Raw genomic sequence first — 20,606 nt, forward strand, 5'->3', positions numbered from 1 at the left:
AGGAGCTAGATACTGTGAGATATGTGTTGGTATGAGAGTAAAGATAAATATAATTATTACAAAATGAAAGTGAAATGGGTCTCTTTTATCCCCCTGTTCAACACAATCATTTCAGTGACATTTTTTATCTAATTTAAAAGCTTGTTTTGGCTATTATTTGCACTCTTTATTTGAATAAGTATATCTGCATATTTGAATGAGATGACCGTTTCATTTAGCAATGGCTTACAAAACTGTCACTTCTGGATTAAGTGCTCTACATTGACTATCAAAAATATACCATTTTGAAGCATATGCACTTTATTTGTGCCCTTCAGGGCACTCTGGACAAGCTGGTGGTGGACTATTTGGGGATAGTTCAGGATACTCAGGATCTGGAAACTCTGGATCAGGATACTCTGGATCTGGATATAATGGAGGTGGGCTGTTTGGGGTCTCTGGATACTCCGGGTCTGGATACTCTGGATCTGGATACTCTGGATATGGAGATGGCCTCTTTGGGGGTAAGTCAAGCTTAAAGGGATAATAACTCTTCGTATGAAATCTATATTTCACAATAAAAACATTGTAAATAACTCATAGAAATATAATATATTCTGTTTTACGACGAAAACGGCAGTAATAGCTATTATTCTGATATCTGAGCTTGTCTTCAGATCACGTGAGCTCCATTGATGGCTATACTCTGCTATAACCTCTTAAGAGATTTTAACAAAAAAACAAACTTTTTAGAAAAAAACCAGGGACTAAATTTGAATGTAAAAATGGATTCATTAACCATTGGTAAGTATGGGAAAATTGTTGTTTACTCCAGGAAAATTCATTTTTTGGCCAAAACGAAGAGTTATTATCCCTTTAAGATTATCTGGTTCAAGTAATGTATACTGAATTGCATCTATTTTTGATAAGGAATGATTAATTTATCCCAAGTCTTTACAGCTTATGTACTAATTTAGACAGAAAAATACCAACTATATGCCCAGATAAGCTGTAAAGACTTATGTACTAATTGAAACCTGGCGAGCCTCTTCCAGTCAGTTGGGGTCATAACAGTGCCACTTTTAATCTGGGCATATAGTTGTTTTTCTGTCTAAAACAGTCATATTAGATTTGCTTAACATTTGTGTACAGATAAAATGTTTAATTTTCACTGAAGAGTTACCTTTGTCTTTTAATCAGTCTTTATTGGTTTTGGCACATTTAATTAAGGGTTATGACCTAATAACTACATTATTAATAATATATCTTTATAAAACCATAATGCTTGTTTGTAAGGCATTTTGAGAGAGTCATTATATTTCTCCTCAACAGGTGGCAGTGGTGCCGGGGTGTTTCCTGGAAACTCATCTGGATACCCTGGTCACTCAGGTATGTCATCATATGCCTATTTTAGTCAGGTTGGATTGTGATAATAGATAAATAGGTATATGCGTAGATTGATGCCAATTAGTGTATTCATTGGACCACCCCCCTTTTCTAGCTGCTTACTTGTAGATACAGTTTGTGCCTCATTCTAGAGCCATTCCTCCGAAAAGGGGGTTGTACCTTCTTCAGGTCCAACCTTATTATTTTCCAATCTGAGAATCAGTGACAGCTTGGCATTCCAGAGTGGCTAATTATGCACTAATTATGTAGGAAAGAATTCTGATGTCGTGCGAGTTTGGCTTGTAATGTTGTTATGTTTTCAACTAATAATGATATATTAATGAAAGTACTAAAATTTCCCCTTCTTTCCGATGATATTTATTCATCTTTGCTTCTATATATATTAACACAATAAATATTGTTTACATTGAAGTCTGTTGTGGTTATTTATTGATATGTTTTATAAATATACCTAAAACTATTATCTAAATGTTTACTAAAATATTACCAGCTTTTGAGATTATTAGATACGTGGTTGAGCTTATATACATGTATACACATGTATTTTAAAATCTAATTCTGGACTTATAATACTGTCACAGTCACATCTACAATTATATCTGTTGACAGGCATTTTAAGCCCAGAATTAGATTTAAAAATTGTGTATTCAGTAGCTGCCATTGATTCCTTCATTTTATGTTATGTTGTGCTGTTGATGCTGTTGAGAATAACATGATGTTACTCTTCAATAAATTATTTCTTTCTGAGATGCTGTGGCAGTTTCAGTAACTGTTGTCTTTTGTCTGGGATGAAAAATGTCCCTTGTCTGTCTTCAATGCTCTGTTCCACTTATGCCCTTTATTTATTTATTTTATTTATTTTTACTATTTATTTGTTTATTTTCCTATAAACTATGGTTTGGAGATGCAATATAATTCTTTAATTCTTTATGTCTTGTCTTTTGATACAGTGCTGTCTTTTGTAACCAGTGATCTGTTGGCTGTGTTCTGACTATCTGTTGTTGTGAATGTCTGATCAAGGCTTTTGATATAACTTAAGGCTTAAGTTGCACCATGACTTTTTACTAAAATAAAAATAACAGTTGGACACTTTCCAGCATGAAGTTATCTAATTTGACAATATGCTGTGACTTTCAAAACCAATTAATTTCTAAATGTGAACTTAAGTGTCTAAAGCTCTTTAATTAATATCCCTTAATACTAAGATAACAACAAGGGCCTTTAATATAATAAAATAATTGTACAAATTTCAATTTTAACCCTACTTACCATGTACCATGCACTGTTGAATCTACCATTGTTTTAAGCACACATAATTATTCAGACTTGTTTTACTAAACCACTTGATTTGCTAAATCTTGACACCCAGAAGGTTCCTTGAATGACCTGTTATTCAAACCTATTGGTAAAACATCATTGGCCTCACTGTGATTGTGTATTGAAAATGTAACTTGAATTGGTCAAATAATTTGGTGCTGTAACAGCACATGGATTTTAATTTTAACAAAAAGTTAATCTTGCATGCCAATTATTTATAATACCTTAACATCAGAGTTTATTTTCATACTGAGAGTTAAATAATCATATGATAACAGCTGTGATGATTTCAGTGTAAAAACATTTAATAAATGTATGGTGCTTTAAGTGTTGCACTTATAGTGTATGTTTTGTAACACGTTTAATGGTTTTTGAGCACTTGCACTAATTTTGCTTCAGGTCAAGCTGGATATTCAGGGTACTATGGTACTGGTCTTTTTCCAACTAGTTCCCTAGATTCAGAAACAATAAGGGCTCGTCATTCTCGTTCAATCTCTGGCTTTTCTGGTTCATACTCGGGTTTTTCTGGTTCAGTCTCTGGTTTCTCTGGATTTGAAAATGTCACAGACTTTCCTTTACAGTTTAATTTCACCGGATATCCCGATTTTGGAAACTTTTCTGGCTATTCTGGGTATGGCAACTTTACTGGATACCCTCACATTGGCAATTTTACTGGATATCCTCATTTTGGTAACTTTTCTGGTTATTCTGGGTATGGCAACTTTACTGGATACCCTCACATTGGCAATTTTACTGGATATCCTCATTTTGGTAACTTTTCTGGTTATTCTGGGTATGGCAACTTTACTGGATACCCTCACTTTGGCAATTTTACTGGATATCCTCATTTTGGTAACTTTTCTGGTTATTCTGGGTATGGCAACTTTACTGGATACCCTCACTTTGGCAATTTTACTGGATATCCTCATTTTGGCAATTTTTCTGGTTATTCTGGGTATGGTAACTTTACTGGATACCCTCACTTTGGCAATTTTACTGGATATCCTCATTTTGGTAACTTTTCTGGTTATTCTGGGTATGGCAACTTTACTGGATACCCTCATTTTGGCAATTTTACTGGCTTTCCTGGCTTTGGCAACTTTTCTGGCTTCTCTGGTGGCCCTGAATATACTGGATATGGAAACGGAGGTAGGTGTCACTGTTGTAGTAAAAGCACATAACCTCAAATTGTATTCAATTTATTGCATGAAATTGGCATGGTTTGTGTATAACCCCCACAGCATGTTACTAGATACATATTAATTGTTCCCTGCTGCTATGCTAGTGTGCAGTTACCTAGGAAGTTTATATATTTGCTTTGTGCGAATTGATATTTAGAAAATTATTAAATTATGACAATTTACATGATTTAGGCTAGAATGAAAGTAGTGTGTAGTATAGAGGTGAACTTTCAGGGGCGATGTGATTTTACTCGATTTAGAATGTGACAGACTATTATTTATTGTTTATTTTCACAGGATATCCCAATTTTGAGAATTTTACTGGATATCATTTTTTTGGAAACTTATCTGGTTGTACTGATTATTGCATCTTAAAAAGTTTGCATCATTTTGGTAATTTTAACGATTATCCTTTTTTTTTGTATGGCAACTGTACAGGATACCCTTATTTTGTAAATTTTAACAGATAACCATATTTTGGAAACTTTTGATTTTTCTGGGTTATGGTAACTTTATAGGATATGGTAACTTTGGTAACTTTTTTGTATATCCTCATTTTGGAAACATTTGTCATTTTATAGGATATTGGAACATAACAGGATATTCTCATTTTGGTAATTTTACTGGATATCCTCATATAAGAAACTTTTCTGGTTATTCAGGTTATGGCAACTTTACTGGATACCCTAATTTTGGCAATTTTACTGGATTTCCTCATTTTGGAAACTTTTCTGGTTATTCTGGGCATGGCAACTTTTCTGGTTTCCCTGGTGGCCCTCCTCATACTGGATATGGATATGGAGGTAGGTGTCATGATTTAAGTTAAAGCACTTTTTTTGTGTGTTTCTGGCAAATATTTTGCAATGTCTCTATTTTTTCTATTTTTTTCAATCTTGACAGCATCTTTTACATCAGAGAAATTTTGTAGTAATCATCAGTTTTGAATATATTTAAGGTCATCATAACATGGGTCCCCCTATGTGTGGTTTCCATGACTATGAAGAGCCATTGTGTGGAATGGAACAAGACCTCAATGATGATGGAGACTGGCATAATAACACTCAAGGTAGGGTTATGTAGGCAAATATTTGGTCACAGTTATCATGTTTTCATTTTAATTTGGCTTTATCATTCTCATAGTCTTTTTATCCAGATTGAGTCATTTGTAGCACAAAAACTTAGTCTTAAAAGATCAAAATTACTGTGAAATACTTGTACCTTTCTGGACGAATGTGACTGATGCACTGATGATTCTTTCTATTGTCCCTTCATATGAACTGGATTTGAAAATGGTGTTTTGCACGTTATATTTGTATATATGAATTTTTACTGTTATTTGTTTTTTTAGTATTTTCTGATATGACCAAGAGGAAAAAGTGACATTTTATATTGCTCATTTTCAGCGGGTCAGATGGAGATCAGCTGTTCAGCTCAGCCAGGTGTGGCTAAGTTAGTGTACATGAAGCAACTGAATGTTACAACCTGTGCCATCATTGAAGCAGGAATGTTCAATGCCACGCCAGGAGACCATTTCCTGGTCATTGCACATGTCAGGGATGAACAAGGCAATGTAAACCCAATGACCTTGGTGAATAGAACTGGAGGTCATGACTGGCATGAGTGGTTTGACAGAGAAGTGCCTCCTGGAACATTCAAGTTTGAGATCATTGGTGGTTGTCAAAGCTCTGGTTTCATGGTCATCAGTCAAGTTGGAGGATATGATGGACATTGTGGTGGTAAGTTTCAAATCTGTGACCAAGTTTTCAAAAGAACTTGAGCCCAAAAATTGGTTTTAACATTTAGACTTACACTGTAGTCTTTTTGGCTGGAGATAAATCAGTAGCAGTCCATTGAAATTGAACAAAAAATGAGACATGTGTATTGATTTAGTTCAATACAATCTTTATTCATTACTGGACTATTTCGGATTCTTCTCGAACTTAAGGTCACTAAAATTTTAAAATGAAAGTTAGCTTGGGAATTGGATCACATATGATAATTATCAAACACAGGCCACCGTTAGCTTACCTGGATGTAGGTTTGCTAGGGCCACTTTGGCACCTAGCAATCAGCACTTAGTAACAACATCTACTCACATCAGTCTGATGAAGATCTATGTCCAGGTTGGCCATAAAATAATGGTATGAAAGTATTTTGGCTTGTGTTTGATAATTATCACATATTTATAAGTTTTTTGTATATAAATGGCTCATGCGCATGGTGTCAACCATAGAAAATGGGTGTTACAGAAGTTACAAGGCCAGAAAATGCCTTTTGTCATTCAGTAAAATGGGGTTCACTATGGTGATTAAAGCAAATATTAGATATAGACCTTATTCCCATAGACACCACTGGTCTATGGAAATCAGTCCAACTCTGCAGGGACTCTTGCTGAGTGCAATCAGCTTAACTGAATGACACATTTCCTCTTGTTTCCAATGTTCTCATATAATCACCAATTTTTCTGTATTCTACTTAAGTAGAGTTCTTGTGTAGTGGGGTATAGCAAATAAATGCCATTTTGTCTTAATGTTTGTTAGATAAACATTGCCCGCACAATTGAATAGGATCCTGGTTTTGGTTCCTTTTCGAAACAATTTGAATACAATTAACTGATCCGATTATATAAATACTTAAAACTAATGATTTTATATAGAGAGCCAGAAATAAAAATTATTTGTGTTATACTTTGAAGATATGATTATTGAAGAAAAGTGTGATAAACATTGATTTTTGACAAATTTTGTAGCCTTCCAAGGTCATCATAACATGGGTCCCCCTATGTGTGGATTCCGTGACTTTGAAGAACCATTGTGTGGAATGGAACAAGACCTAAATGATGATGGAGACTGGAATAATGACACACAAGGTAATTTATTGCTTTATTGATAATCTTGAAGATTTTTAATGATATTAGCTACATTAGAGCTGCATGCTTTATGAAAGTATATGTAACTCATACCTATTCTCAAAGCTTCTATGGGTTGCAGACAGGGTTAGACAAAAAACTCCTAAATTACTTTCTTTACGTACATGTTTTGGGTAGAAGAAGAATCTTCAGTGTTAACTGACTGAATTACTTTACCTGTTGTATTTACACAAATGTCATCTTACTGATGACATGATAATTGCGATTGAAGGGTAAAAGTTGAATCTTTTATATAAAACCCCCAAAAAGATTTTTTTGCTGTAATGGTACTTATTGTTATGTTTCAGCTGGTCGGTTAGACATCAGTTGCTCAGCTCTGCAGGGTGTGGCCAAGTTGTTGTACATGAAACAACTTAATCATACCACCTGTGTCAACATTGAGGCTGGAATGTTCAATGCCACACCAGGAGACAAATTCATTGTCATTGCACACGTCAGAGATGAACAAGGCAACGTTTACCCAATGACCTTGGTGAATAGAACCGGAGGTCATGACTGGCATGAATGGTTTAAGAGTGAAGTGCCTCCTGGAACATTCAAGTTTGAGATCATTGGTGATTGTCGTAGCTCTGGTTTCTTGGTCATCGATCAAGTTGGAGGATATGACGGAATGTGTAGAAGTAAGTTTCTTGATAACTTCTTTAATATAGAAAGGTACATAATTGTGATGTCTAGATATATCAACAGTATTTATATATTTATTATAATTGTTCAAAAAGTATGAAGTATTTTGAATATTAATCACAGCACTGTAGTACTTGTTATTGAAAACATTGGTCTTTTCTATAGACAACTTATTCAGAATTGTATCTTTTTTCTATTGGACTTTGCAAGGACATTGATGTTTGGCATTTGTAGGTTATGATGGGCATTCAGGTCATGGAAACATGGGTCCCCCTATGTGTGGTTTCCATGACTATGAAGAACCATTGTGTGGAATGGAACAAGACATCAATGATGACGGAGACTGGCATAATAACACACAAGGTAGATTTATGTTATTAATTTATTTTACAGGTTACTTTTAAGTTACTTTTTTTTGTTTGCATTGAGTAATAATAAACTTGTAATTAACACATCAAGAAATGTTCAATATTGGATTATTTTTATCCAGTTGCAAAGTTGCATGATACTGATTCCACTCTTGTCAAGGTTTTTCACTTTTGTACCCAGAGCTTTGTTTGGTGCCTGCCGGCTTCTTTATTTTAGTACAAGTACAATAATCTCCTTTTGGACTCTGTCATGGAGCAACACGTTTTCAAATTTACCATGCCAGTCACAGATACACATAAAAGTCATCCAGTCATCCAATTTTTTATTGTTTCTGGAGAAGAGCAAATAATTTAGCTTACTGGCCTGCCTAACATTTGTAACTAGTGTGATGAACTTCAACCAAAATTTGCAGAAATTCAGATGTACGAGGCAGGCATATGTCGAAATTTGACAATGAAAATTTGGCCGACCGTTGGGCTGTCATTAGGAACATTTAATAAGAAATTCAGCAGCATCTGTTCTATGTTCAGATTGATTAATTTCAAAATAGGAATATGTTAAACCATTGCTTCTCTTCTGAATATTAATTGAAGATTACCTAGTCTGATGAGAATTGCTCATTTTCTTTATTTTTATAATTTTGTAACGTTTCAGCGGGCCAGTTAGAAATCAGTTGTTCAGCTCTACAAGGTGTGGCCAAGTTGTTGTACATGAAGCAACTTAATCTTACCACCTGTGTCAACATTGAGGCTGGAATGTTCAATGCCACACCAGGAGATAATTTCATTGTCATTGCACATGTCAGAGATGAACAAGGCAACGTATATCCAATGACCTTGGTGAACAGAACTGGAGGTCATGACTGGTTTGAATGGTTTTCCAGAGAAGTGCCTCCTGGAACATTCAAGTTTGAGATCATTGGTGATTGTCGTAGCTCTGGTTTCATGGCCATCAATCAAGTTGGAGGATATGATGGACAGTGTGGTGGTAAGTTTTTGTTCACATATGAATTCGGCTCTTAAACAGCATAAATTGTTTCATTATATGTGTCGCATATTTGAAAAGATTTGTAAAATGAATATCTATTTATTTTCAGTAAAGCTGTTCTCATAAAGTAAAAAATCCTATCCTTGTTTGATGTAATTTACATGAATTTTAAAAAACAGTGGAATGTAGAGAAATTTGAACAACAGCATAAAGGTATCCAAATCATGGACTGACTTCTGAATTTATTATTCAATATTGGTTTTTTATCTTAATTGAGGCTTGAGAGAATTACTGCAATGTAATATTTGTAGGCTATGGTGGTCATTCAGGTCATCGTAACATGGGTCCCCCTATGTGTGGTTTCCATGACTATGAAGAACCATTGTGTGGAATGGAACAAGACCTCAATGATGATGGAGACTGGCATAATAACTCACAGGGTAATTTTCAATAACCATTGTAATGATTTTTTACCATTTTTTACAAGCTGCCATTTTGAAGAAAAGTCAGAATATTGCAATTATATAATTTCATTAATATATTTTACTAGTTAGAGGCACTGTATGGATTTAATTTGATTATTTGTCTATGTACTGACTGGCAAAAGAAATCGATCATGTCAGGAACCTTACCATTTTTGAGATAATTAAAATTTGAGTCCACAGAACAGGTGGGCAAATCCATCTTTGTAAATGAATGCAGTAACTGAATATTTATAAAAACCATTGCAATTTTAAATGTTTCAGCTGGCCAGTTAGAAATCAGTTGTTCAGCTCTACAAGGTGTGGCCAAGTTGTTGTACATGAAGCAACTTAATCATACCACCTGTGTCAACATTGAGGCTGGAATGTTCAATGCCACACCAGGAGACAAATTCCTTGTCATTGCCCACGTCAGAGATGAACAAGGCAACGTTTACCCAATGACCTTGGTTAACAGAACTGGAGGCCATGACTGGTTTGAATGGTTTGACAGAGAAGTGCCTCCTGGAACATTCAAGTTTGAAATTATTGGTGATTGTCGTAGCTCTGGTTTCATGGCCATCAATCAAGTTGGAGGATATGATGGACAGTGTGGTGGTACGTTTTTAATAGCATGCTCTTTGAAATGTCAAACTTATTTGAATTAAACTTTTCAAAATGAGTGCATAAATATTTGCATTATAGTTGCTTTGAAAATGTTAACCTGATGTGAAATATATATTTACTTTATTTCAAGTAAAAAAATTGGTATAAAACATTGTTCAATTTTATAGAAAGGTATTAAAAACCCAATGTGGTTTATAAATACTGAACATATCAGTGATATATATATATATATTTTTTTTTGGGGGGGGGGTAGTATTTATTATTTTTTTTTAACTTTGAGCCTTTTGTCTCTCTTGTAGGCTATGGAGGACATTCAGGTGGCTATGGTGGTCATTCAGGTGGCTATGGTGGTCATTCAGGCCATGGAAACATGTGTCCTTCTATGTGTGGTTTCCATGACTATGAAGAGCCATTGTGTGGAATGGAACAAGACCTCAATGATGATGGAGACTGGCATAATGACACACAAGGTAGATATAAATAACCATTGTGGTGATTTTGTTGTTTATGATTTTGTAACATACTGCCATTTTGAAGAGAATTTCACATATTTCAGTAATACTACTTTATTGATTGATTTATCAAATTGTGAGATATTATTATGGTTTTTAAGGATACAATTGATTATTTTTCTGTGTATTTATTGGTAGGAGATATTGGTCATGGCAGGTAACTTACCTTTTTGAAATAATTAAAATAAGAGTTGACAGAACAGGTCAGCAAAGTGGGACTTTGAAAAGGCTTGCGATAACTGAATATTGATAAGATAATTGGAATTTTAAAAATAATTTTAAAAAATTAAAAAATTTTTCAGCTGGCCAGTTGCAAATCAGTTGTTCAGCTCTGCAAGGTGTGGCCAAGTTGTTGTACATGAAGCAACTTAATTTTACAACTTGTGTCAACATTGAGGCTGGAATGTTCAATGCCACACCAGGAGACAAATTCCTTGTCATTGCACATGTCAGAGATGAACAAGGCAACGTATACCCAATGACCTTAGTCAATAGAACTGGCGGTCATGACTGGTTTGAATGGTTTAAGAGTGAAGTGCCTCCTGGAACATTCAAGTTTGAGATCATTGGTGATTGTCGTAGCTCTGGTTTCACGGCCATCAATCAAGTTGGAGGATATGATGGACAGTGTGGTGGTAAGTTTTTAATAGCATTTTCTTCGAAATGTTAAACTTATCTGAATAAAACTTTTCAAAAATGAATTCATAAATATTTGCATTATAGTTGCTTTGAAAATGGAAACCTGATGTGAAATATTTATTTACTTTATTTCGAGTAATAAAATTGGTATAAAACATTGTTCAATTTTATATAAAGGTATTAAAAATCCAAAGTGGTTTATAAATAATGAATATATCAGTGCTATTGATTTTTTTGGGGTAGTATTTATTCAGATTTATCTTTTTTTAATTTTGAGACTCTTTCTTCCTTGTAGGCTATGGCGGACATTCAGGTGGCTATGGTGGTTATTCAGGTCATGGAAACATGGGTCCCCCTATGTGTGGTTTCCATGACTATGAAGAGCCATTGTGTGGAATGGAACAAGACATCAATGATGATGGAGACTGGCATAATGACACACAAGGTAGATATTAATAACCATAATGATGATTGTTGTTTATAAATTTGTAACATTTGTCTGTGTATTTATTGGTAGGAGATATTGGTCATGGCAGGTAACTAACCTTTTTGAAATAATTAAAATTAGATTTGACAGAACAGGTCGGCAAAGTGGGACTTTGAAAAGGCTTGCAATAACTGAAAATTGATAAAATATTTGGAATTTTAAAAAAATTTTTAAAAATTTTAATTTTTCAGAGGGCCGGTTGCAAATCAGTTGTTCAGCTCTGCAAGGTGTGGCCAAGTTGTTGTACATGAAGCAACTTAATTTTACAACTTGTGTCAACATTGAGGCTGGAATGTACAATGCCACGCCAGGAGATAAATTCCTTGTCATTGCACATGTCAGAGATGAACAAGGCAACGTTTACCCAATGACCTTGGTGAATAGAACTGGCGACCATGACTGGCATGAATGGTTTAAGAGTGAAGTACCTCCTGGAACATTCAAGTTTGAGATCATTGGTGATTGTCGTAGCTCTGGTTTCATGGCCATCAATCAAGTTGGAGGATATGATGGACAATGTATGGGTAAGGAATCAAAATGTTATTGCATTTAAACAGCAATCTTAGTTTCATACAATTTTTATAGTTGTGGACATTCAGGTGGCTACATAGGTCATCATAATGTGGCTCCCCCTATGTGTGGTTTCCATGACTGTGAAGAAACATTGTGTGAATTGGAACGAAACCTCAAAGTTATACTTTGGTTAAGAAAATGATAAAGTTGGGTTGACACTATTGAATGTGAATTACTGATCTTCTTGATTTCATGGGCCTATGGAAAAGCAAATTATTGGCATAATGATTTTGATATCAAAACATATCTGTCACTGGCAGTCACCAAGCCAAACTCTAGGGTGTCAAGATAATTACATCAAAAGGCCTTGTCACCTCAGTGTCATCACTAGGGTACCATTAAAAAAAACTGCATCTGGCTTCATTATTTCTGAGCATATTTGTATATTGATGATTCAACATCAAGTATGGGTTTTTTTCTTGCTGACTTTGTCTCTCAATAGTGTTTACTATTATTTCGTCCAGTCTATGTTGAAACATCAATTTGTGCACTGTTCTTTGTACGCATAATTGTGATGTACAAAAGTTATAAATATAAGACTACATTGTACTTAAGCATCTTTTTGGTTCTTTTTATATTTTATTGACAAATTTAAATGTAATGACAGATTAGACATACATGTTTTATTTGGACATAACAATGTCTGATAATTTATTACAATTTTTCCACTTTTGAAGACTTTGGTGGCCATTCAGGCCATGGAAACATGGGTCCCCCTATGTGTGGTTTCCATGACTATGAAGAACCATTGTGTGGAATGGAACAAGACCTCAATGATGATGGAGACTGGCATAATGACACACAAGGTGATGATTTATTAATAATTTTGTAATATTCTACATTTTGATTCGATTATGTTGGTCGTAAGGAAAATACAGAATGTTTTCATTGATTCATTATGGTATATTATGAGCTGCGGTATAGGATGAAGAACATGTCATATATACTCATTTATTTGATGGTAAAGAGAATTCACCTTGTAAAGTAGCCTACTCTTTTTAAACATTGATTGATTTTTACAATGAAATGGGAGGTGGACAACTAGTATAGAAAGGTATTTGTATTTTATTTTAGATATTTAACTCAGAATAAAACATGTATTGTTTCAGCTGGCCATTTAGGAATCAGTTGTTCAGCTCTACAAGGTGTTGCCAAGTTGTTGTACATGAAGCAACTTAATTTCACAACTTGTGTCAACATTGAAGCTGGCATGTACAATGCCACACCAGGAGACAAATTCATTGTCATTGCACATGTCAGAGATGAACAAGGCAACGTATACCCAATGACCTTAGTCAATAGAACTGGAGGTCATGACTGGTTTGAATGGTTTAAGAGTGAAGTACCTGCTGGAACATTCAAGTTTGAGATCATTGGTGATTGTCATAGCTCTGGTTTCATGGCCATCAATCAAGTTGGAGGATATGATGGACAATGCATGGGTAAGGAATCAAAATATTATTGCATTTAAATAGCAATCTTAGTTTCATACCATCTTTATAGTTGTGGACATTCAGGTGGCTACATAGGTCATTATATTGTGGCTCCCCCTATGTGTGGTTTCCATGGCTACGAAGAACCATCGTGTTGAATGGAACATGACATCAAATTGATACTCCTGTCAAGCAATTGATAGGGCCAGTTGGACACTATTGATTTTTAATTGCTGGTCCTCTTTATTTCATGAGCTTATGGGATAGCAAATCATTGACATTTTGATATCAAAACATATCTGTCACTGGCAGTCACCAAGCCAATCACTAGAGTATCAAGCTTGTGACATCAAATGACCCTATCATCTAGGTACCATCAACTAGGTACCATTACTTAAAAAAGAAATAAATGCATCTGTATTATTTGTTTATTGATTATTGATTATTTTGTCCACTCTGATATTTGCACACATCTTTGTTATGTAAAAAGCCATAAATATAAGGTAATTTTGGGAGCTTATTCATCAGTTTGATTTTCATTGATAAATTTGAATATATTGACATACAAAACATGCAGTTTTTATGGGGACATTATGATGTCTGATAATTAATGACAAATTATTTTTTTCATTTTAATTTGAAGACTTCGGTGGACATTCAGGCCATGACAACATGGGTCCATCTATGTGTGGTTTCCATGACTATGAAACACCATTTTGTGGAATGGAACAAGACCTCAATGATGATGGAGACTGGCATAATGACACACAATGTAAGTTTTTTACTGTGATGATTTTTAAGATATTTTTTTTTTATTATAGGAATCTTCATTTTGATATGACAATTGTTGAAGTAAGCAAAAGGCAGAATGTTTTCAATGATTAAAAATTATAGATATTGTGAGATACTGTCAAAGCAGAACAATATGAATGTGAGTTGGGGGACAAGATTACTATTAACTAGTATGGAAAGGTATCTGGATTCTATATATTAGATATTAAATAAGAATAAAACATATTATTTCAGTGGGCCATGTGGGAATGAGTTGCTCAGCTTTCCAAGGTGTTGCGAAGTTGTTGCATATGGAACAACTTAATCATACCACCTGTGTCAACATTGAGGCTGGCATGTTCAATGCCACACCAGGAGAGAAATTCATTGTCATTGCACATGTCAGAGATGAACAAGGCAATGTATACCCAATGACCTTGGTGAATAGAACTGGAGGTCATGACTGGTATGAATGGTTTTCCAGAGAAGTGCCTCCTGGAACATTCAAGTTTGAAATTATTGGTGAATGTCGTAGCTCTGGTTTCATGTTCATCAATCAAGTTGGAGGATATGATGGACAGTGTGGTGGTAAGTTATGTTTTGATAATGTTGCTGTACACAATTTAGATAAAGATTATAATACTATGAGAAACTGTTACAGACTTTGTGCTAGCCAGGATGAAAATGAAACTTAGAAATGAAGCAGCTTTTTTGTTTTTTATTTGTTTATCACTGGAGGGAATCTACCTACCATAGATTTTTGAACTTGTAATGTAAAAAGAAATTTCTGTCATCTAGATCCATGGCCATTATCTCAAAATTTAAATATAAGGCTATTCATATTAAAAAAATATATGTTTCTGTTGTCTGCTTGACCATGGTGATTTATTCAATTTAAATCTTTAAATCAAACTTTCTTATGCAAGCTCTAAAATTGGAAATGATTTCTTGATTTCTTTTTTTATGGCCACTTTAACAACATGGTATCATTACATTTGTGGGAGAACATAATTGTGATTTTTGTTTATTGTCAGAGTCAGACATTTTATGTATTAATAATATTTGGCAACAAATGATACCCTTCCACCAAAAAAAAAAAAAAATGCTAATTTTTAAACTCAGTTTATATACTGGTATTCTGTTCTCCCATTTCTTTTCAGCATATGGCGGCCATGGAGGCCATGGTGGTTACTATGCACAAACAAAAGAGTGGTGCTACCCAGGATTTCTGGATGGAGTGGATATGCGACATGGACATGATAGACCCCCTGTCTGTATGCTTAGCCAACATGAAAGCTGTAATCTCGTACAAGATCAGAGGCATGATGACTTTGACTGGACCACTCCCCAAAATGATGGTTAGCATTGGTGTTAATTATTCTGTGTCTTTTCATTTCATTGGTGTTAATCTCTGTGTTAATCTCAGTGGTGTTAATTTCTGTTAATCTTGGTGGAGTTTTAAGAAGAATGTGACCTTTAAAAGGTGATGTAGAAATTGCTCACAAGTAGGGTTATGAAAGTTGATTATAGATAAATTTAGAAATATCTACTTTTCCTTATTACTGAGAATTTTCTTTATCTTTTCAGTTACTGATTACATACACATGACACAAACACTGTGTATTCATTGAATCTGATTAGCATGTCCTAGATCTATGAGAGTTCTCTTTATAAGATGGATTTTTTTTTCTAAAATTCAAATAATTTATTCAAACTTTTTTCTTGGTCACAGGAGAGTTCTACGCCCTTGATTGCAGTAATCATAACCCTGGTGACAGGGCGGCTTTGAACTTGAGAGAAATATTCAATGTGGGCGGTCCTACATGTGGTTTTGTTCTCTACACTGCCCTGACAGACTCCCCCGTGGATCTCATGGTGGTGAACCATGGCCCCAATGGTCCAGAGATTCTCTACAACATCTCGCGTGGTGTCATACCACAGGCTCATCTCGAGAGGCACATGGGCAACATGACGATGAACTATGCCATGGTGGACTTCCCACCTGGCCAATACAACCTCAGCTTTGTTGGGGCATGTGGAGCAGGACCAGGTGTACACATGGTCTTGCTGGGACTTGGAAGTTCACCAAATACCACATGTGATGGTAATTATAATATATATGTAGAATACATTTATTCTCTTTTGTTTTAAGTGTGAAACTAAAGTGTGTGTGTGTAGGGGGAGGGGGCAAAGCTCTTTCTTGGAAATTATCCACAAAATTAGAGGGATGAACCTATGCTTTCAACAATATCAGCAGTGATAGAATAAATAAAACTAAAGAATAAGTGAATAAATAAACAGCATAATGAGGGAAAGTAAAAATAAAAAAAGTGTTTTAACATTTCCCTTTTTGTATACTAATATTCACTTATAGAAAAATTCAGCAATTCTAACAATTGCAAAATAACAAATAATATTTTATATTTTATTTTCAGAATTTCTGCAAAGGACGGAACAGATGCATTTCTCTATGGATGCTGGAGAAAAGCTGGGAGCCGACTTTACTTGCACATTCTCTGACACAAATAGCTGTTATTTGTCTCAAGTTCAAGGACAAGACGACTTTGATTGGATGGAACCTCAGGGAGGTAAGGCTCATAGGATTGTCATTTTTCTCAGAATTTTTTGTTGAGGTATGCTTACATCAGAACAAACATACATCAGATATAGACTAATGGACATTTGTTTCTTTCTTTTGAATTAAGTAATGTTGTAAGCTTTTGCCAAAGTTCTTTGTTATAAGTTGGGAAGTCTAATATTATTTAAAATTATAATAAAAACACTTTTATTTCTATGCATTGTAAATGAGCATGATAAAATGTGTTGTGTGGAAAATTTCTTGTTACTGAACAAAGTTGGCTTTTATCATTTGAACTATACTATATGACCATTATTGGATGAATACTTTTTTCAGATGGTCCATACACCCTTGACTGTAGTAACAGAAATAACCAAAGAGCTGTACTGATGGGGGATTTTGTTACCAACATCACTGAACAACGATGTGGCTACATTTTATATTCTGTCTCTGGTGATGCTGAGTTGTCTTCTACAGGACATTCTGCCACTGGTGAGATATTATTATATATATCTGTTGCTGTTAGTTTTTTGTGTTAAGTCACACTTTTCATCTATATTTTTAGAAATGGCATTTGGAAAACTATTATGAACAGTTTCTTAACTAAGAGGAAGCATAGTGATAGTGATTGTTGAAAAAATACTCTTAGTTAGGTCTGGGTGGCGAGTTAAAAATTATCATATGCCCATTGGGGTCAGTAAATGTACATATTACATAATTATATATATACACATTTTTGGCCTGACTTGGCGATTGCTGTGAAAATTACTGTTCATAAAATAATAATAAATTATTCATAAAGTTATTCATAAAATAAAGATTTATTGCCATAGTACCAGTGTTCCATCTGTAAATAATAACACTTTTCCCATTATGTTTTTTTTACAGGAGGCCAAGACGTCCATTTTAGTAGCTCAAATCCATTGGATAGCTTCACCTTCAATGTCAGTCATAATGGAATGGAAGTTACAATTGGGTTAATGGAAAGTCCTATTGGTTCTTATGTCTACAGTGTAGTGGGCACTTGTGGTAATGATCCTGGTGTCCAAGTTGAATTCTTCGGATCAGGCTCCATACCTCATGTGTCATGTGATGGTAGGTTAAATTGAAGCTCTGTTTCACTAGAATCTTTGGCCCGAAAATTGGTCTATACTTTCCAAAAGTTTAAGCCACCTTTGTCACACGGTTAAGCAATAAAGAAGTCCATTTATGTGAAATGTTGTGCCTGTTTTATACGAAGAGAGACATGGCTAATATTTCAGACCAAAACTTATTTGAGCAGACTACAAAAGATTAGACTAGAGTGTGGTAGATTAAATGTTTGGTCTAAACATTGAGACAAAATTTTTGATTGATGTTTGGGACCCTGGTCTCTGATTGTCTGAAAACTATATTTGACCATGAATAAAGTTGATTTATATCAGTTTAGCATAATTCAGAAAGAAAATCAAGGTTTGTCAGCATGCGATTAATTTAATTTCAAATTTTGTTTGTTAGAGGTAATTAATATGTTGTAAGGGGCAATGAAAATGTATTCAGGACCATATTAAATTTTTAGTACATTCAGTTTTAACTTTGATTTTGCTTAAAGTCAAAGATAGAAATTGATTTGAATTAAAAAAAAAATAGAATTTATATCTTAAATTTCTCCACATGTTGTGTCCTCAAACAAAAACTTATGAAAAAAGAAGTAACTGTTATTATTTAACTCCATTCTTCTTAATTCTTTTTCTTTTTATATATTACTAGAAATAAAGGGTATGATTCATGGAATGATGGGACCCTCAGGGCCCTCAGGGCCCTCAGGGCCATCAGGGCCATCAGGGCCATCAGGGCCAGCTAGTCCATTTGACCTCACTGGAGAATTGCTGGGAGCCGACATTACTTGCACATTCTCTGACACAAATGGTTGTTATTTGTCTCAAGATCAAAGACAAGATGATGTTGATTGGATGGAACCACAGGGAGGTAAGGCTTTTCTTATTTTTCTCAGATTTTCTTTTCTGTTGAGGCATGCTCACACCAGGCCCCTGTTTCACAAAAAAACTAACTAAAGTCGGTTTCCCTGACTTAGGGCTTGGTTACCAACGTAATTAAGTCGTTACGTCACTAAGTCCCGTTTCACAAAGAATCTAAAAGGTCGCTTACGTCGTTTTTTTCTTAGCTGTAAGACTTAAGTCAGCAAGCTCAACTAAAACTCGGTAAATGAGAGCATAAACAACAAAAATTTGGAAAGAACATACCTCCTTCAAGATATTGTGTTATAATATCCTTGAATAGCACTGACATTTATGGAATATTAAAATAGAAAAATAAAATTCCACTTTACCCAGCCGATCGCGTGTTTGTTTATGTTTTTGACCGCTAGACGTCCCTCAGTAGTGTTCCACGACAAGCTAATGTTTAACTGTTACTTTGAAGTTGTATTGAAGTTAAACTAATCAATAAAGTTCAAAAACAAACTTTGTTTGTGTTTTGGCTGACTTTTATTGTTGATAAACGATCGTTCTCGGCCGAAAGAGGCCATGAAACGTCATGTCTTGTGAAACTTTTGCAATTTTACACCTCCTTTTCTTGAAGAGTTTCTCTACGGTAAGCATGCCAAGCTAAGACGTTAGATTCTTTGTGAAACACTCCTAGTCGACTTCAGCTAAGTCGACCTAGCTAGGCCACCCAGCTCGAGCTAGTCGACTACGGATTTAAGATTCTTTGGGGGCCAGGACTATCATAGGTTCCCATACCTAGATTGATCTAACAGGATCGATCCATCTTCGAGGAGTTTCTCGCTAAATTGCTGAATCCCCTCAGAGATAGATCCATCCACAGTTAGGGTCTGGGAATGGTCCCATAGGGTGCTTTCCCACAGATTTAGATCGATCTAAAGATTAAGATTTAGATCGACCTAACTCCATGGGGGTTCACCCTAAATTGCAGTCAGCCGAGCGGGCACCATAGTTAATTACCCCTTTCCAGCTTTTAGTAGGCGGGACAGACGCTTAAGCCGGCCAAGCTGACAGTAATCTAGTGAGACTCCCCACAGGGATAGATCGATCTAAAAATCTATGGAAATGGGGTGATAGACTAATGAATATTTGGGTTTCATATACCACATTTTCTTAACAAAGTACTATTGAAAGCTCTGAGTTCAGTGTTTTGTTTGGAAGTCCAAGTTAACTCTATAGTAAATAAAATACATAATTAATTATATTAATAAGAAAAAAATACTTCTTTCTTTCTCTGTACTTTAATTGAGTATGATAAAATGTTCTGTGTGGAAAATTTCTTGATATTTAACAATTTTTTATTATTTGCACTATACAACTATGACTAGTATTGGATGAATGCTTTTTTTTTCAGATGGTCCATATACCCTTGACTGCAGTAACAGAAATAATCAAAGAGCTGTACTGATGGGAGATTTGGTTAACATCACTGAACAACGATGTAGTTATATTTTGTATTCTATCTCCGGTGATGCGGAGTTGTCTTCTACAGGACGCTCTGCCAATGGTGAGATATTACCTATCTGTTGCTGATAGAATTTTTGTGCAAATTTACACTTTTCATCTTTATTTTTAGAAATGAAATTAATGATTGTGATGAACATTTTTTAAACTTTAAGTAAGCATAGTGATTGTTGAAAAATATTTTTAGTATGTTGTGAGGTTAAAATTATTGCATATGCATTTGGGTCGATAAACTACTGTGCCAATTTGGCAATTGTTGTGGAAA

General features: G+C 34.8%; 1 protein-coding gene across 1 annotated transcript in view; it reads left to right on the top strand.

Annotated features, from left to right (window-relative positions):
* Positions 1-20,606, top strand: part of LOC106172675 (uncharacterized) — a 62,495-nt gene that overhangs the window by 9,913 nt on the left and 31,976 nt on the right. The window contains exons 7-33 of the mRNA XM_087016000.1: positions 318-503; positions 1,312-1,368; positions 3,103-3,852; positions 4,547-4,687; positions 4,840-4,950; positions 5,288-5,620; positions 6,634-6,753; positions 7,101-7,433; positions 7,672-7,800; positions 8,461-8,793; positions 9,105-9,233; positions 9,540-9,872; positions 10,181-10,351; positions 10,696-11,028; positions 11,328-11,477; positions 11,711-12,043; positions 12,770-12,898; positions 13,202-13,534; positions 14,169-14,297; positions 14,552-14,884; positions 15,457-15,654; positions 16,029-16,400; positions 16,732-16,884; positions 17,211-17,366; positions 17,763-17,969; positions 18,624-18,842; positions 20,232-20,384. Of these exons, the coding sequence (XP_086872126.1) occupies positions 318-503; positions 1,312-1,368; positions 3,103-3,852; positions 4,547-4,687; positions 4,840-4,950; positions 5,288-5,620; positions 6,634-6,753; positions 7,101-7,433; positions 7,672-7,800; positions 8,461-8,793; positions 9,105-9,233; positions 9,540-9,872; positions 10,181-10,351; positions 10,696-11,028; positions 11,328-11,477; positions 11,711-12,043; positions 12,770-12,898; positions 13,202-13,534; positions 14,169-14,297; positions 14,552-14,884; positions 15,457-15,654; positions 16,029-16,400; positions 16,732-16,884; positions 17,211-17,366; positions 17,763-17,969; positions 18,624-18,842; positions 20,232-20,384 (6,324 nt within the window). The remainder of the gene's footprint in view (positions 1-317; positions 504-1,311; positions 1,369-3,102; positions 3,853-4,546; positions 4,688-4,839; positions 4,951-5,287; positions 5,621-6,633; positions 6,754-7,100; positions 7,434-7,671; positions 7,801-8,460; positions 8,794-9,104; positions 9,234-9,539; positions 9,873-10,180; positions 10,352-10,695; positions 11,029-11,327; positions 11,478-11,710; positions 12,044-12,769; positions 12,899-13,201; positions 13,535-14,168; positions 14,298-14,551; positions 14,885-15,456; positions 15,655-16,028; positions 16,401-16,731; positions 16,885-17,210; positions 17,367-17,762; positions 17,970-18,623; positions 18,843-20,231; positions 20,385-20,606) is intronic.

The sequence above is a fragment of the Lingula anatina genome, chromosome 6 (genome assembly GCF_051362555.1).
Source record: "Lingula anatina isolate TDL-2025a chromosome 6, LinAna3.0, whole genome shotgun sequence".
In the NCBI taxonomy this organism is placed as follows: Eukaryota; Metazoa; Brachiopoda; class Lingulata; order Lingulida; family Lingulidae; genus Lingula; species Lingula anatina.